Source organism: Protopterus annectens, chromosome 3.part1 (assembly GCF_019279795.1).
Source record: "Protopterus annectens isolate FY-2018-M chromosome 3.part1, PAN1.0, whole genome shotgun sequence".
Classification (NCBI taxonomy): domain Eukaryota; kingdom Metazoa; phylum Chordata; order Ceratodontiformes; family Protopteridae; genus Protopterus; species Protopterus annectens.
In genome coordinates, this window is record NC_056732.1 from 1,562,082,337 (window position 1) to 1,562,101,824 (window position 19,488).

Here is a 19,488-nt window from a genome sequence, read left to right on the forward strand (position 1 = left end):
AGCATTTATTCATGGGACTGAGTTAAGGACCTGTTCAGAGTGTCTGCCACAATGCTCTGACCGGAAGAGATATAAACTGCCTGAAGAGTCACTTGACACTTGATAGCAAGATCTCATACCAGAAGTGCCGACCAGCAAAGAAGATAAGATCCCATTCTTCCCTGTTTGTTGATATACCACATCACTGTGATATTGTCTGTGAATACCTTGATAGACCCTGAAGAAAAGAGAAAATGAAAGGCCTGAAGAGCCAGCAGATGAGATCTCTTCTCTTTGACATTGATGTGCTTCATCTGCTGACAAGGCGACCACACCCTCTGTACCTTTAGGGAGCCAAAAATCTCCTCCCATCCCATGTCTGAGGAGTCTGTGAACAATTCCTGAGAGGGAAGAGGGGGATGAAAAGGGATCCTTGGATTCAGAGACAACTGCTGGATCCACCAGAGACGTTCTTGTCTGAGGCAAGGAAGAACAGGAACTACACACTTTAGAGGATAAGCATGTTGAAGCCACACTGACTTCAGAAACCACTGAAACTTTCTCATATGAAGTTTAGCCATAGGGAGCATCGGAATGGTGGATGCCGTGAAACCTAAAACTCTCAGAAACTCCCTGGCAGTAATGGAAGTCAGAGGAAGAAGAATGTGAAAGAAAGAAATAAGAATTAAGGCCTTTGGAGGGGGCACTGATGCAAGCACTGGCACCATCTGAATCCTGCAACCCAGAAAAACATGATCCTGAGAAGGAGTCAGAGAAGACTGTTTGAAATTTATAGTGAACCCCAGGCTCTGAAGATGAGAAATGGCAAAATGAAGATTTTGCTAAAGGGTCTCTGGAGAGGACGTCATCCAAGTAAGGAAATATTTGGATTCTTTGAAGTCTGCAAAAGACAATTATATCAGCAAGGCATTTGGTGAACACCCTTGTGTCAGTAGAAAAGCCAAAAGGCAAAGCAAAGAACTGAAAATACCAGGAAGCAACAGAGAAATGCAAAAGCTTCCTGAAAAGAGGATGGATCAGAATATGGAGATAAGCATCCTTGAGATCCAGAGACATCATATAGGCCTGAGGGAACAAGGGAGGAAAGAGAATCTAAAGGGACAACATCCGAACGGATGGTACCTTTAGAAAAGTGTTTAGATGCAAGAGGTCTAGAATAAGTCTTCAAGTGGCCTCTTTTCTGGGCTTAAGAAATAGTTGGGAGTAGAACCCTTTCTCCCTTTGGGACACAGGCCCCTCTTGAACAGCACCCTGAGACAAGATATCTAAAAGAACCTCTGGCAAAAAGGGAAGATGTTCCTGAGGAGGCTGAGGAATGCCCATAAACGGAGGACGAAATTTCCACACCATGAAGTACCCTTGACAAATGATCGACAGAACCCAAGAATCCTGAGTAATCTGAAGCCAAACTGGAAGAGAAAGAGAAAGGTGAAGAGAAAGAGGAATGTGGCTGGAAAGGGATGGATAGTCACACAGTGCCTGGTTTGTCCAGAAAGGAAGGCTTCGGAGTCCCAGAAAATTGAATAGCCTTAGCAGGAAGAGTCCATTTGCCACTTTTCTTACCTTTAGTAGAAGGATGTGATTGCCTACAAAGACAGGCGTAGCAGGGTAGTTGCTCTGAAATTTAGGCACAGTTGAAACAAACACATGTTTATGTTCCCATAAGGCCTTACCCTTATCCAGAAGGGACTTAAATAAACCAGCCGCAGCTTCCCCAAACAAAAGTTTATAATCCAGATGAGCATACATCAGCTTAGCTTTAATATCATCAGGTAGAGGTTGAAGTCTAAGCCAAGAATACCCCCTCATAACTGAAACAAAAACAGCAGCCCTAGAAGAGGCATCTGTCACATCATAACTACATTTAATAGAATGACAAATGACCTGAGAGGAAGTCCCTAGCAAGGAAAGAACAGAAGTTTTATCCTTAGAGTCTGGAAAATCAGAAATAAGTTAACAGGCCTGAGAAAGAAGAGCCAACACATACCTAGATATATGGGTCTGATAATTAATAGCCCTAAAAGCTATGGTAGCAGAAGTGTAAACCTTTTTCCCCAGCCTGTCTATAGTTCTGCTGTCCTTGTCAGAAGGCAATAACATGGGCAAAGGAAGCAACTGAGATGGCTTATCAGAGGCTACGGACACTATTGAAAGGTCAACAGCAAAACATTTATATAAAAAAGAATAATCCTCGGGAACCCCATAAAATCTATCAGGCTTTTTGGAAGTAGGGGGGAGAAAATCAGGCATCTATCTGAGAGGCACTGGAGAAAGCATCCAGTAAAGCAGCCAAGACAGGAGGAAGAGCCACAGGTTTAGGAGTATATTTCCTCTTCCAATGGCACTATAATAGAGCCTGTTGAACATACAAAACTTCTTGGCGTCACAATTGATAGCGGACTTAAGTTTGACATACACTTTGTACTAACTATTAAAAAGGTTCATGTCAACCTGGGTTCACTCTATAGGGCTAAAACATATCTCACTGACCATACCAGACTCGCAACAGCTAGAACCCATCTGTTATTTTCCCTTCTATACTGCTATCAAATATTTACCAGTCTTCACAAATCTGACCTAAATGGTCTTTAATCTTGCTATAACAAAATTGCCAAATTTGCTACTAATCAATATCAAAGATCTCATCATTATACTGCCCTTCTCCAGCTAAACTGGTTAGAGCTGCCTCATCTTCTCACCCTGAATCAGCTACTAACTGCTCACACAGTGTTATACAAACCGGACAACTGCAGGCACTATTTGATCTTGGTCACCCCTACAGTAACCTAACATCCCTTAGATCTGCTGATAAAATACGGTTAAAGGTTATTAAAGCACAAAACTCTCATAGCATCTCCTTGTACTTCCACATCATTGCCAAACAATGGAACTCTCTACCACAGCATATTCTGTCTATCAATGATACACATACATTTAAACATACCTTAAAGAAATATTTCTCTAATCATAGGCTTTGCTCCTGTTCCTACCCAGGATAAACACTTTAACCTATAAATGTCTAACTCATTTTTTCCCTTTCTCAATTATCTCCTGGCTATTTAAGCCTTCTTACTCTCAGAACGTGTTTTGTTATCCTAAGAAGAAATAAAAAAATGTTTTTCTCATCAACATGTATGGTACAACTGTTTATTGTTTGATATGACCACCATTGTTGCTTTCTTTTAGACACCATGTTAAGAGCCTTGTAATTTGAATTTCTATTTGTATTTTATTTTATGTACTGTAATCATTGTAATAGTTATATCTCAACTGTAAAAATCTATGTAATCTTCCGTGGAGCTTTTCTTCCCGGGTCTCCGCTGAAAACAGGCTACTGGCCCAGTCAGACACTACCCGGTTAACAAATAAAAATAAATAAATAAAATAATAAGACAGCCCAACTGCAATAACTCATAGTACCTTTTATGGATATCAGAAACCTGAGTACAATCCCACTTAAAAAATCCATCATCCTAGTGAGTGTGTCCCCAAAGGAAATTTCCATCAAAGGAACATCAGGATGAATAGATTCCTCCTCCTCTGACCCATAGTCCATAGGAGAAGGAATTTGACTAGACTACGTTAGGGATTCATCAGCAGAATCTGACTCATCCTTAGAAGAATCCTGGTCTTTAGTCCTTTTAAGAGGAGTAGAGGACCAAGGAGGAGCAGGAACTGAAACCACATGCAGAGGCTTTAAGGATATTAAGGCAGAAAATAACTCCTGAGTAAAAGCCTGCCATTCACTTTGTGGATCCCTAGAAGCAGAAGAAACATGTTTAATGTTTTGTTTCTTTTTAAGTGAATGCCCTGAGAAGGCTCAAATCCAGGACAACAGCCAAAAACTGTAGCAGGAACCTTCCCCAACTAGTAACTAAGCAACTCCCCTAGGCCCCTCAGGAAAATATCAACTGTAGTTTCCTCTGAGTATCTGAGATGAACAACTGCAAATCCTGTTCAAATGTGCTGCCAGCCAGATCCTCATCAGCCTCTAACATGGTCACGGCAGAGAAATCTGACAACACAGTTGGGCGAGCCTCTGGGTTCATAATGACCTCAGGAGAAACAGCTGGCAGAGGCTGGACAGCAGAAGATTCCAGTTATACATTTTTTACCTTCTTCCCCCCAATGGCTGACCCTTAGGGCGGGAGATTCCTTCCACAGTATCTCTAGCGAGCAGCTTAAGACACTGGTTCTCAAGATACAAGGAAAGGGAAGAAAGTCTATTGCAAAGGGTATTTGGAACAAATGCCTGACAAATAGAACACGATGTACTGTCATGAGAAGCACCCAAGCAAAAAAGACACTCATAGTGGCGGACTCTATGGGGAATCTGTCTTCCACATTGCCATTTACCCTTCTTAGATTCATTAACCTCAAAGAACACAAAAAACAAGAAAAAGCAAAATCTCCAACAGGGCACTTATCTTGCAAGAACAACAAACATGCGTAGGAAGTCCCTGCAGAACAAAAATGTATTCAACTGGTAGAAAACAGACACAGGTAAACAGACTGACAGTGTAAAAGATATGTTCAGACTGGCGGCAAAGAAGTTATGTATTTGGTAAGCCTGAACATCACCTTTATGTCCTACGTTACGCAGGGTACATATGGTGATGTTTGGTTTACTTTTTGAATTTAGAAGTGTTTGGAAGACTGGCCCGATGTCGGACTTCCATGGCAGGGAATCTCATAAAGTTAAGAACAGTTAAGAATACTGCAGCAGTGAATGTAAGGACATCAGTACTATATATCATATTGTTTAAACTAATGTAAAATACAAAGACATCATCCAGCAATACTACAAAAGTTTAAGAAGAAAGAATGACATTCAGAGAGAAAATGTATACCAGTTGTTGCATGGGTCTCCTTGAATAGTTTGCCCTGGCTGGTACAGCTCTCCCTGATAGTAACACATGCAGTCGCTCTGCAGTACACAGGTGTCATTCTGTAGAAACAATCCCTCTGTGCAGTAGCATCCATCATAACATATTGTAGCACACTCTACTGTGGACGTCACATCAAGACAAATACGAGGACAGGCTCCACCCTTGCTTATACAGTCCTCTGCAGTTTGATACTGCATATTTTCAGGGCAAATCTCTAAATATAAGAAAACATGAAAAATGCATTGATTACACAACAAGCTGCAACAAAATATTTTAAAATCTGTAAAAGGAAAAATTCACAAAAAAAAAAAAAAAAAAGAAAAAAATCATAAGTATCTGATAGTAATCCTTACCAATCATGTTTTAAAAGCTTCTTTTATAACTATAATACCATGACATCACTAATGATCCTAATGTTATTGAAATGAAGGACACAGATTCTACATCTGACAAAATATCAACACTGAGTCAGCAGCAGCAGAGTCCACAAAATGAGTATACATTCAGCAGATGAGGTGTCCTACAGTGCAATGACAACTACTACTGCCAAAGCAGGTCCACCTTTTTTAAGATGCTTAGTAGCTGAGAGTAGTAACACCAAATAAATAAAACTACACAATGCTGTGTTGCTTTAATACTATTAACTATGAAAACTCACCACTGGCTCTGTGGCACAGAGGGGAAAAAAATCTGACAGTGATCTAAGCACCCTCTGATTAACTAGTGATGTGGGTGATACAGGGGCAGACAAGACAGAATTAAAGTGGGAGGACAATCCCCAGCTCACCAACACAGAGTGGAAGGCAGGTAGTCTGGTCTTCTCGACTGTCAGTACCTTCTGGAAACAGTGGTGCACAGGAGGCAGGATATGGGTCAGGGACACACTTAGTTATGCCAAGCTGTATCTGCATGGAAGCCTTTGTCTAAAAAATGTGCAGGAATATGTGCATTCCTACAAAAGTGCAGTAAATGTCAGCTATCAGAGGTGGTCTCAAAAGCAAAAAACTCTCATGGCTCCTTGGAAGATGGCCATATCATGACCTAGTTTCAACTTCATCAGGGGAACAAATGGCCAGCCACAACACAGACTGGATGTTTAGAAAGAATGGGGTTGAGGATTACAAAAAATATATCATAGAAAGTCCATCTTAAGTCTTAATGTAATTCTGAGTTGTGATTGGTAGATCTCTGCCTAAAATAAGGAGGAATTGCTTTGGCCCTCCTGAATTCATCTTACTAGAAGTGCACAGTCAGTGTATTGTTGGCTTTCATCATTAACTTTATACACAGATGACTTGCCCTAGGTTTGATCATAATTGCCAGATTATTTTTCTGCTTCTGTATTCTCTATAGCCATCCCTCTCAGCATCCATGTTCTCCTTCAATTTTAACCATAAAGGTACATAACACTGCCTTTCTTTTCATTAAAACTTAGCTGCTACTGGTTCACCATACAAGCTGCATCAGCTTTTCCTAGAGACTGACTGGTCCGTGCATAACTATCATACCCATCAGTCACCATACTGGAACACAAGAGGTTGAACATGGCATTCAGTCCCAACATGATAAATTACATAAATAAGTTCACAGATTTTTTCCACAGGCATTTCCCTTAGATATAACATGCTGCTTACATTCAAGTCAGCTAGATGCTTATCCAGCTGACTACTCTGGGCCATGCCTCATAAAAATAGACTCAAAATAGAAGTCCAGATATGTCTCTTTAACAAGTAATGTTTGGAAATACACCTGATGTAACCCTCAACAGGGTGAGTTATTCAAGGTAAACCCCTCAGCTACAAAGCTGATTGCTTTAATTTTACTAAGGATAACTCCAATTTCTGCTCTCTCCTTGGTACAGCCAGAGTGCATCTTTGAGCAAATGAGAGCTTGTTGCCCGTGAAATGATTCAATCACGGATGTCATTGACATCTGTCCATGCTGCTGAAGTGAAACATGCACAGAGCTAGCCTGTCACTCATGCTATGCTTAATAAAAATAAAACAGAACCATAGCTAGGTCATCTGGAACCCTGTGCAGTTCCACCAGAATTGGCATCCCTTTCAATTCAATGTTCAGGGGCCAAAAAACAATTCTGAAAGCTGAAGATAAAAAAAAGCACTTCTGCTCTGCTTTGAAACTGTAGCAAGAAGGTAAACATGTAACAAGCAGTTTGGTACAGTTAAATCACCACTCACTGAGTGTTTCAGAGCTTCAGCTGTGACAGTAAGTGCAGTACCAGCATTCATTTATAAAGATGCAGCATCCTCATGGCTTCATAACGCAATGCTGGTACTGCACACTCACACCATCGGCACCTGACAGTCACGTCCCCTAACAATTTTTGCCCAGGGAAGTAGCCTCCTTCGCCTTGCCCTAGTTACAGCTCTGAAATAAACTTAAAATAATTTTAAAGTTAAAAAGAAGACTGCCTGCTAAGCATGTAGACAGGGACTCTATGAAAGTGAAGAAAGCAGGTACGAGTGTCAGCATTATGTAAATAACAAATGAATCTGCATGTGCACAGTGATAACTGTGTAATGAGCTTTGCTACATCGCTAATGACATATGAATGTTGGACTGTTTTGCTATTAATGTTTGGTCATTCTTAATTGTTCTTATCATTATCATAATGTTTAGAATAGTATTCGGGCTCAAAGAGGGTTTCGTATGCGAGTGAGTATGCATTGGGCTCAATTCTGAACCCAGTACTGTTCATCCTGGTGAAGGACTACATCATTAAACAGGTCAATGGGGAGAGATCCACACAGCTGCTGTATGAAGGCAATATGGCATTACAAGCAGACTCTGAGCAAGAACTTCAGCAACTGATAGGGCTACAGAATGCAAAAGTAAAGGTACACAAGATGAAACTGAATACAGACAAGACAACTGTCATGGCAGCAAATAGGGGAAATCAGAAGAGGCTGTAAAATTAAATAGAAGGAAAAATAGTGGAACATGTTAACAACGTCAAGTATCTGGGAGGTGTGGTCATGGGTAATGTGTGGCAGAAGAATGCCAAAGATGTTGAAAAGTATGGTGTGCAAAACAGAGGTGAGACCAATACTTCTGTATGACATAGAAAATTGGGCAGTGAAGGCAGAGCAGTTAAGGCAGCTAGAGATGATGAAGTGTCTAAGATAGGTGGTAGGATATATACTGTGGGGAAAATAAAGAAATGATGACATAAGAGCAGAAGCCAAAGTAGCTCCAGTTCCAGAGAAGGTCAAAGAAATGAGTTATGGAGATTTGGGCACATGTGCAAGAAAATGAAAGACAATCTGTGAAGAAGATTTGAAAGAATCGGCAAGAAAGCATCCAGCAAAGAGATGGATTGTGTGAGAGAAGACTTGTGATAGTCAGGCATGACCACAGCAAAAGGTAGAACAGTGGTATTAAATCAAGAAAAATGATATTTGAAGCAACACCCAACCTCCCTACAGAAAGTGCAAAAATTAAGTTTGATGAAGATGATGATGATGATGACGATGATGGCTAGAACAGAAGCTGCTGTTAAAAAAGGAATAGTAAGTAGGGCATATAAAATACTGTATAATTATTATAAAAATCAATCAGAGAAGTTTAGAAAAGACTGGAAAGCCAGACTGCAGAGGCAACTTACAAAGGAACAGTGGGCAGATATCTGTAAGGCTCCCAAATATGCAAAAAAAAAAAAAAACTCCAGAAGTCTTGGATGTGTCCACATCAGTATTTTTATACTACAAGCAGACTTCAGAGACTTTTCCTCAGGTAGACAGCACATGCTGAAGATGTGATGGGGAAGACAGATGTAGAAGGAACATGTTTTCTGGGAATTTAAAAAGTTGGCAGAGTTTTAAAAATCCTTACAGAGTACTTTGGCAGAAATGTTGGGGGAGCAAATTAATGTAACTAACGAAATTATTCTTTTGAGATGGAATATAGTATCTGAATGGCCCATACATAGGAAGCCTTTGCTAAGTTTAATGGTACTGACTGCCAATAAAAAGCAATTTCTACAACTATTACAACTATTCCAAATGTTTTAATTATAGGTGACTCTATAGTGAGACATACAGACACCCCACTCATCACGTTTTAACAAGGAGAAAGTTCAGCTGCCTGTCTGGTGCAAGGATTCACCAGATCACACATGCACTCAAATCTCCGAACAGCAAGTACTGTTATTACTGCGTCATAGTTCGTGTTGGTGTGAATGCACTGAGATGTACCTCTCTAGACTATATGAAGAGAGACATGATTGAGCTCTCTGAATATGTGCCGCAGCAAGTATGTCCCTAGCTTTGAGCAACATTTTACCCTCGCCTAGGATGATACCACAATCTAAACAGAAAATGATTGACTTCAATAACTGGCTTAGATGAAATGGTGGATAGACCATGCTGCTTTGCCAGAGATGGTCTTCACCTGGCACCTATAGGCTTTCTGCTGCTGGCTAAGGAACTTGTCTCTTCCATGATGCCTTTTTTAGGCAAGGTCACAACAACAAAACTCACAACATGAAAGTCATGCTTCTAAACACTAGGAGCTTAAATCAGAAACTGTACTCTCTGGAAGCACAAGACCATATTTTACCTTTTGTACTGTAAAACAATGTTCCTGTTTCAGAAACAATTGCTATGGACTAGAAACTGCTCAGAACATTTTTACTGAATGCAAAAGGGTGCAACCTTTCTGGAACTATATTCAGTGACATCATGGCATTCCACATCTCTTTCCACTTACATCAGACAAAGTTATTTACAGCAACTATGGACAGTTTTGGACCAACACTATCAAACATATGGATTACTTTTTTGGTTTCAACCACGCACTTACTGTGGAGAGACAGATGTGCAGAAGCCAAAACTGGCCAGGATTTTTCATTATCTTTTCTCATTCAACAACTTTATGCATGGCTTACACAAAACAAATGAAACAATTAAACTGATCATTCAAAATGTTATTTTCTTACTTCTGATTTATGGTTGTAATGTTTGATTTCACGGTTTAGAGTTGTTTTTTACTTCTTGATGTACAGTTTCTGTTTTTTTATTTTTGTATCATTTGTTTCAAATTTCCAATAAACAAATTAATCCTCTCTCTAAAAGATGCTGACATCTGTGCAGTCACAGAAACCTGTCTCAAGGCCGCAGAAAGTACCCCTGCCTTGCAAGGCTACAATGCCTTCCACACTTTCAGACCGCAAACTGAAGGCATGTGAAACAAAGATGGTGGAGTATCTATCTTCATTACAGATAATTACACCTCGAGACTGGTTAGACAAGAAAACTATATAGAACTACTACAAGTTCAGATTACAGTGGATAAGACCACCCTTCAGGTCACTGCCAGTTACAGGTCTCCTTCCATGAATCAAGATGCCCACACAGATTATTTAGACCTACTTGGGACAATTAAGGTACAACATAACACCCTAGTCATGGGTGACTTCAACTATCCTTCCATTAATTGGGAAACATACAAGCCCAAACTCACTTGCACAAAAGTTCCTGGACTTTGTTAACTCAGATGCCCTGGAACAAATAGTGCACCACTCCACAAAGGGCTCCAATATTCTAGACCTGGTCCTCACCAATATGAGTGACCGATGCAATGTCTCAAGTGTAAGTCCCACACTGGTAAAATATGACCATAAATCAGTCATTTTTGAAGCAGTAGTAGCACCAGAACTCCCCAAAGGAAAAGTCAGGCTAAAAAACTTCAAAGCTAACTATACCCTCCTAAGGGAAGGTATAATTGCCTTCCAAGCTCCAGGTTCCACAGATGGCATTGACAATTATACTAAGGTATACAATGATGCCATCTATAAAAAGAGCTAGCTACTCCATTGGGCACTCTATTCAACCACAGTCTGAGTACTGGCTTTGTCCCCACTGAATGGAAAACAGTGACTTTTATCCTTCCTCCACAAGGGCAACAGACCTGGATACCTATAGACACATAAGGTTAAATAGCCTCATCTGAAAGGCAATGGAATGAGTCATCATGGAGTTCATAAATAAAGATATAGGTCACCTCCATACCCTGGATCCGTCCCAGTTCGATGTTTGTGAGGGACAGGTCATGCCTGCTAAACCTTGTGGACTTCTTTGAGAATGTCACCAAAGCAATAACAGCCACAGACAAGGGCAAAGTCATGCACACAGCCTAAATTGACTTGACTGAGGAATTCGACACTATCCCACATTTGGGCATTCACATCATTGACAAACTAATCCAGTTGAACATCAACCCCTATGTTGTCAGGTGGGTTACAAAGTGGTTCACAGATTGACAACACTCGGTCAGAGTGGAACACTTTACCTCTACTAGCAGACCTGTCACCAGTAGGGGCCCACAAGTGTCAGTGTTGGGTCCCCTTCTTGCTTGACATATACTTCTCAGAAGTCCAGGTCAAAATGAAGGCACTGCGGCTTACCAAGTTTGTGGATGACTGCAAATCAGGTGTTAACACTGAATTCCCTAGCAATGTCGACAAACTTCCAAGGGGGCATACACAGACCAAGGATTGGTGCCAAAGCCATGGTCTTAAACTCAATGTTAAAAAAAATGCATAACCTTTCCCTTCGGTTAAAAAAAAAAATGTTCCTGCTGATTATAAAATAAAATAACCAAAAAATAGCATTTAGTCAACCAAGAACAAGAAAATGCACCAAATAAACGCTATAAGGATATATGGATTCCACCAGGAAGCAGCACATAGTACTATAAAATATTCTTCTTTAATAACACAACTATTAAGCGCTTTCATCCACCAACAGTGTGGACTTCATCAGAATGCTTTCAATAAATCCATTAACATCTTAAATACTTTCTTTTTAGGTGACAAAGTCACTAATTATTAAAAATCACATCTCCATTTAAAGCTATAATGTTTAAATACAAATATTAAAAATCCCTATACACTTTTAAATCACAAAAACTGTGTCACTTGATATATATTTACAAAACTGCATGTACGCATGAACTAATTAATATGAATATCTACTTTATGTTATTAAATACAAATTGTTAAGACTCATATAACTAAAAAGTCATTTATAAAATTGCCACATATGTATATAAATACATAAAAAGATCAATCATTGCCTCATACCATAAAAGGTCCTTAGGAAAAACAAAGAGTACATAAATATATACTGTATATAAACTCATTTGTTACCTAAACCTGCATCTGTAGTAAAGGTTTAATAGTAATATAATCGTTTAAGCCTGGCATGTTCATGGCATCTGTTAGCAATTGCCATTTGACTTCCTTATATCCCAGGATTGCTTTAAAATTTCCCCCTCAGGGTCCCATTTTGACATGCTCCAGTATAGCAAACTTAAAAAATTGATGGTCCCCTGCCTTGCCTATATGTCTATATAGAGCATTATTACGATCCTTTCTCTTAATTTCATACAAATGATGATAAATTCTCTTTCTTAGGGGCCTCTCCATTTTGCCTATATAATAACTGGGGCATGTCATACACTTTGCCATGTATACTATATATTTCAAATTGCAATTTCCTTGCCCAAAAGTAATCCTAGTACACGTAATATTTTCAAGAGTCACACCTTCCACTTCAAGGATAGCATGACATTGTTTACATCTTAGTGTGTCTTCCTTGTGTTCCTAATTCCCTAATAGTGTTACCCCTTTCCAAATTGTGTTTAATATTACACCCCATTTTATAAACAAAAGATGGTATCTCACCAACTACATTCCTGATCTCATTGTCAGCCAATAAATTGTTCCAATTATAGTTTAAAATCTGTTTAACTCGAATAACGTAAGGGGAATACTCCAAAATACATGCCCTTTGATATTTTATATTGGTATCAGTATTACTCATAAATGTATTCATACCTATACCCTTTCCTAAAACTGATGGGTATTTTCTACCCCACTCATCAATCACATCTTTCTTGACATCATTTAACATATGTCCAGGATACCCTCTCTGACTAAATTATGTAGTTATAAAATCAATCTCTTCAAGCATCTCGGTGTACTGGGACATCATCCGAGCTGCCCTAATACACTGCCCTTTAAATATATTCATCATTGTTTTTCTATGGTGATTACTGTAATACTCAAGGTAACTATTAGAGAAAGTATTTTTTCTGTATATTCGGGATTCAAACCCACCAGGTCCACTAGATACAAAAGTATCCAGCTACGCAATACCACCCGTATCATATGTGTGAGTAAACCTCAAAAATGTACTTGTACTATTTAAGTATTCAATAAACTTATTAATGTAATCCATTGGGCCATCCCACAATATAAAGATATCGTCCAAAAATCGTGAGTAATGTCTAATATACCTGTGATATTCACTTTTGAAGACAAATTGATTTTCCCAATCTAACATAACCAGGTTGGTGAACATGGGGGCACATGCTGCCCCCATCGCCACTCCCCTGGTCTGTCAATAATGTTCACCCTCAAAGTAAATAAAGTTATCAAGTACAATAGACATAAGCTCCATAATAAGACTAACAACATCCCATTCCAAGTTAGTATATTGTCTAATACTGTTGCAAAATTCCTCCAATCCCAATTGTTTACCGATACATGAGAAAAGATCAGTAACATCAATGGTAATAAAAATTAATCCCTCCTTCCAAAGGTTGGGGGATAATGCTCCTAGGAAGTCCCATGAATCCTTAATCATGTGAGGTATTAGGGTGGCCTAATGGTTAAGGTGTTTGCCTTAAAAACACAAGTTGCGGGGTTTGAGTCTCACAAGGGATAATTGGCTAAGCTTAAAATGGCTCGCAAGGGCAGGTAGCTTAGAACTGATCTGTGAACCTATGAAGATGGGTTTTAATCACCTATTGATAACTACTCCTAAAGGGAAAATCTTGGAACGACTACCTGAGACAATGGGACGAAGAGGGGGATTTGTGGCATCCTTATGTACCTTGGGTATCCCTACAATATTTGCCAAAATGGGAAGCTCAACTCTAAGAAAATTATATGTATCTATTGTAATGTGGATATCCAATAAGAACTCTTCAAAATACATATCAATATGCTTATAAGCTATGTGAATTTCATTAATATATACTGTTTCATAATTACCAGATGTCTGAAGTATCTCATATATTTTATTAATATATCCCAAAGCATCATAAATAACCACCCCCCACCCTTATCAGGTTTCATAACCCTAATATGATGGTCCTGCTTTAGCTGTTCCAAAGTGTGTATTTCATCTCTAGTTAAGTTACTCTGAAGATATTTACACCCAATATCATTCTGTGATTTATAAATTTCTCTGGTGACAGTTCTTTTGTATACTGCTATACTAGGGTGGTTGAGTGGAATATATGTGCTTTTTTTCTTTAACATTCCCTTAGATGGTTGCTGTGGTCTATTCTGAAAGGTGATAGCTAAATTAATTGTCCTTAGAAACTGTTTAATTTCCATTAAACATTCAAAAATATGAACACGTGTTTTGGGTATATATTTCATCCCCTTTGACAATAACCTAAAATGGTCAACACCCAAGACTAAATTGGTGTAATTATATAACTTGAAGTTTTCAAAACAGTTAACCACACCTTCAGTAATACATATACCTGAGGCTATCTCATTCCCTGAATTTGGTTCTATCATTCTCTTCTGTTCTCCCTCCACCCTTGGTACACATAATCCCTGTTTTTCACATGTGACTGATTCCACTTCCACTTCCAATTCTTTTTCCATTTCAGGTGTTTCTGATGTTACCACCCCTCCTGAAAATTTGATGCATCTTCCCCATATTGAACATCCATACCATGATTACCCGTATCCAAAGGAATATTTCTCTCTCCCTTGTCTCAAATTCCTCTCCTTACTTTCCTTCCATGGGTATGCTACATCCTTTTTAAAATTACAAACAAGGCTACTAATGGAACTTTAAAAGAACTCATTTATAGTTTTGGCCATAAACTGAGCATTATTAAAGAAATTAAGTTGGATAATGCTTATTTAAGTAAATGTCTTGCACTAAACATTGTACCTGCTGGATTATGTTTTTTAAGACACCAATAGGTATAGCATTAACTGAAAATGTACGCAATGAATTTAATCAACTTTTTAATCAGTTTGGGTACGATTTTATGAAATTGTTAATTAGGAAACACATTGAAAGATTATGTATTGTAATGGAAGAAGTGGAAAAACTCAATAATATCATCGTCAATTACTTTTTTCCCAGTGGGAAAATCTATATTTAAAACAATTTAATGTGGCAGATAAGAAGGCCCAGACTATTTATAATAAAAAATGTAAGAAGATAAGTAGAGATGTTGAGCATTTTAAAAAGGATGTAGCATACCCATGGAAGGAAAGTAAGAAGAGGAATTTGAGACAAGGGAGAGAGAAATATTCCTTTGGATACGGGTAATCATGGTATGGATGTTCAATATGAGGAAGATGCATCACATTTTCAGGAGGGGTGGTAACATCAGCAACACCCGAAATGGAAAACAAATTGGAAGTGGAAGTGGAATCAGTCACATGTGAAAAACGGGGATTATGTGTACCAAGGGTGGAGGGAGAACAGGAGAGAATGGAAGAACCAAATTCAGGGAATGAGATAGCCTCAGGTATATGTATTACTGAAGGTATGGTTAACTGGTTTGAAAACTTCAAGATATATAATTACACCAATTTAGTGTTGGGTGTTGACCATTTTAGGTTATTGTCAAGGGGGATGAAATATCTACCCAAAACATGTTTTCATCTTGTTGACTGTTTAATGAAAATTAAACTGTTTCTAAGGAAAATTAATTTAGCTATCACCTTTCAAAATAGACAACAGCAACCATCTAAGGGAATGTTAAAGAAAAAAAGCACAAGCCAACCACCCTAGTGTAGCAGTGTATGAAAGAACTGTCACCAGAGAAATCTATAAGTTACAGAATGATATTGGATGCAAATATCTTCAGAGTAACTTAACTAGAGATGAAATACACACTTTGGAACAGCTAAAGCAGGACCATCAGATTAGGGTTATGAAACCTGATAAGGGTGGGGGTGGTTATTTATGATGCTTTGGAATATATTAATAAAATATATGAGATACTTCAGACATCTGGTAAGAATGAAACAGTATTCATTAACGAAATTCACATAGCTTACAAGCGTATTGATGTGTATTTGAAAGAGTTCTTATTGGATAACCGCATTACAATAGATACATATAACTTTTACAGTTGAGCATCCCATTTTGGCAAATATTGTAGGGATACCCAAGGTACATAAGGATGCCACAAATCCCCCTTTTCGTCCCATTGTCTCAGGTAGTCGTTCCAAGACTTTCCCTTTAGGAGTAGTTACTGATAGGTGGTTAAAACCCATCTATGAGAAAATACCCCACACGACTAAGGATTCATGGGACTTCCTAGGAGCATTATCCCCCAACCTTTGGAAGGAGGGATTAATTTTTATTACCACTGATGTTACTGATCTTTTCTCATGTATCCCTAAACAATTGGGATTGGAGGGATTTTGCAACAGTATTAGACAATATACTAACTTGGAATGGGATGTTGTTAGCCTTATTATGGAGCTTATGTCTATTGTACTTGATAACAACTTTATTTACTTTGAGGGTGAACATTATTGACAGACCAGGGGGGTAGTGATGGGGGTTGCGTGTGCCCCCATGTTCACCAACCTGGTTATGTTAGACTGGGAAAATCAGTTTCTCTTCAAAAGTGAATATCACAGGTACATTAGATGTTACTCACGATTTTTGGATGATATCTTTATATTGTGGGCTGGCCCAATAGATTACATTAATAAGTTTATTGAATACTTAAATAGTACAAGTACATTTTTGAGGTTTACTCACACATATGATACGGGTGGTATTGCGTAGCTGGATACTTTTGTATCTAGTGGACCTGGTGGGTTTGCATCCCGAATATACAGAAAAAATACTTTCTCTAATAGTTACCTTGAGTATTACAGTAATCACCATAGAAAAACAATGATGAATATATTTAAAGGGCAGTGTATTAGGGTAGCTCGGATGACGTCCCAGTACACCGAGATGCTTGAAGAGATTGTTTGTATAACTACATTATTTAGTCAGAAAGGGTATCCTGGATATATGTTAAATGACATAAAAAATATGTGATTGATGTTTGGGGTAGAAAATATCCACCGATTTTAGGAAAGGGTATAGGTATGAATACATTTATGAGTAATACTGATACCAACATAAATTACCAAAGGGCATGTATTTTGGAGTATTCCCCTTACGTTAATCGAATTAAACAGATTTTAAAAAATAATTGGAACATTTTATTACCTGACAATGAGATCAGGAATGCAGTTGGTGAGACACCATCTTTTGTTTATAAAATGGGGTGTAATATTAAACACAATTTGGAAAGGGGTAACACTATTAGTATGGACACAAGGAAGATACACTAGGAAATGTGGTAGATGTAAACAATGTCATGCTATTCTTGAAGTGGAAGGTATGACTCTTGAAAATATTACGTGTACTAGGATTACTTTTGGGCAAGGAATTCGAAATATATAGTATACATAGCAAAGTATATGACATGCCCCAGTTATTATATAGGCAAAACGGAGAGGCCCCTAAGAAAGAGAATTTATGATCATTTGTATGAAATTAAGAGAAAGGATAGTAATAATGCTCTATATAGACATATAGGAAAGGCAGGGGACCATCAATTTTTTAAGTTTGCTATACTGGAGCATGTCAAAATGGGACCCCGAGGGGGAAATTTTAAAGCAATCCTGGGATATAAGGACGTCAAATGGCAATTGCTAACAGATGCCATGAACATGCCAGTCTTAAATGATTATATTACTATTAAACCTTTACTACAGATGCAGGTTTAGGTAACAAATGAGTTTATACACAGTATATATTTATGTACTCTCTGTTTTTCCTAAGGACCTTTTATGGTATGAGGCAATGATTGATCTATTTATGTATTTATATACATATGTGGTTATTTTATAAATGATTTTTTTAGTTATATGAGTCCTAACAATTTGTATTTAATAACATAAAGTAGATATTCATATTAATTAGTTCATGCGTACATGCAGTTTTGTAAATATTTTTTTAATATTTGTATTTAAACATTATAGCTTTAAATGGAGATGTGATTTTTAATAATTAGTGACTTTGGCACCTAAAAAGAAAGTATTTAAGATGTTAATTGATTTATTGAAAGCATTCTGATGAAGTCCACATTGTTGGCGGATGAAAGCGCTTAATCGTTGTTGTGTCATTAAAGAAGAATATTTTATAGTACTGTGTGCTGCTTCTTGGTGGAATCCATATATCCTTATAGTGTTTATTTGGTGCATTTTCTTGTTCATGATTACAAAATAAACAATAATAACTTAAGCATCAATTCAGTAGGGAGAGACCTAGGAACACAAGTTGACTGTGACCTCAGCTTTGACCACCATGTGTCTACTATGGTGAGGAAAGCATTCTATGTTGCTCACCTGATTTGCAAAGGCAGCACCTCAAGAGCAAAAGAGGTTATAACCCCACTGTACTCATCCCTCTTCAGGCCTATTATTGAATATAATGCTCCCTTTGATATGTACCATACCAGAGACCCCTAGCAACTTGTGAGACCACAGAGATTTCTAACTAAGAAAAATCAGAATCTCCAGCACATGTCTCATACGGACAGACTAAAGTCACTGTCATTGTACTCAGTAGTGTATAGACTACTTAGAGGCGACATATCTGGTTTACAGGGCTAACTCTGACCTAAATCTAATGGAAAAACTGCACATCCATAAGTCAAATGGGACTAGAGCCATCCATTCTAGGGACCTCAATCTAGCCTGTGACATAAACAGGACCTGCTGGAGAAACAGATACATCTGTCAGAGGCTGCCACTCCTTTGGAATAGACTTCCAATCCATATCAAGCATAGCACCTCCATGACCCTGTTTAAGCGCAACCTGGATGACTGGATGGGAAACCCATAAATTTCTGTCAGGGATTGCCCTGGCTTCTTTCCTGGACATGGGTAGTCCTTGCTAGAAAAACCTTGGGAATAAACAGTATCTCTCATCTAGTATTATACTGGGATTTAACAGCTAGGCTTGTAAGGACCCTCGGGTCAATAGCCTAGTAAAATTCTATGAACCTATGAACCAGGAAATGGAAATCAAAATGTAAACCAATTATAACTGAAGTACTGAATACTGTAAATGAGACAGGAGATAAAAGAACAGGTTGTAGAATTCTGGGCAAATTACATACAAATAAATGGAATTTCTGCAAACAATTCACACAAAATGATATTCAGGAAGAGGAGTGAGGTTTAATGGAAATTTCTAATTTATGTAATGGAGGAAAATAATAATATTTTAAGAAATGTTAAGGTAAAGCAAGTGCATCTGATGGCATCAAAATCTGCCCTTTCCCTTTAATTAGTTCAGCAATTCAGATTGCTCTAACCCAAATGTGTGAGTTAACTCAAAAGGATGACAATATTTTCTCACTGACTACGTTTGCTAACAAAGCAAAAGGAGATTTGGGTGAACATAGTAGGTTGGGTGAATTATCAATTAATCTGATAACTTTTGAAAAAGCGATT

The 19,488-nt window shown here is 38.2% G+C and overlaps 1 protein-coding gene across 1 annotated transcript in view; it reads right to left on the bottom strand.

Annotated features, from left to right (window-relative positions):
* LOC122797804 (SCO-spondin-like) overlaps positions 1–19,488 on the bottom strand; it is a 4,708,783-nt gene that overhangs the window by 1,995,508 nt on the left and 2,693,787 nt on the right. Inside the window, exon 63 of the mRNA XM_044066325.1 lies at positions 4,851–5,103. Coding sequence (XP_043922260.1) covers positions 4,851–5,103 — 253 coding nt within the window. The remainder of the gene's footprint in view (positions 1–4,850; positions 5,104–19,488) is intronic.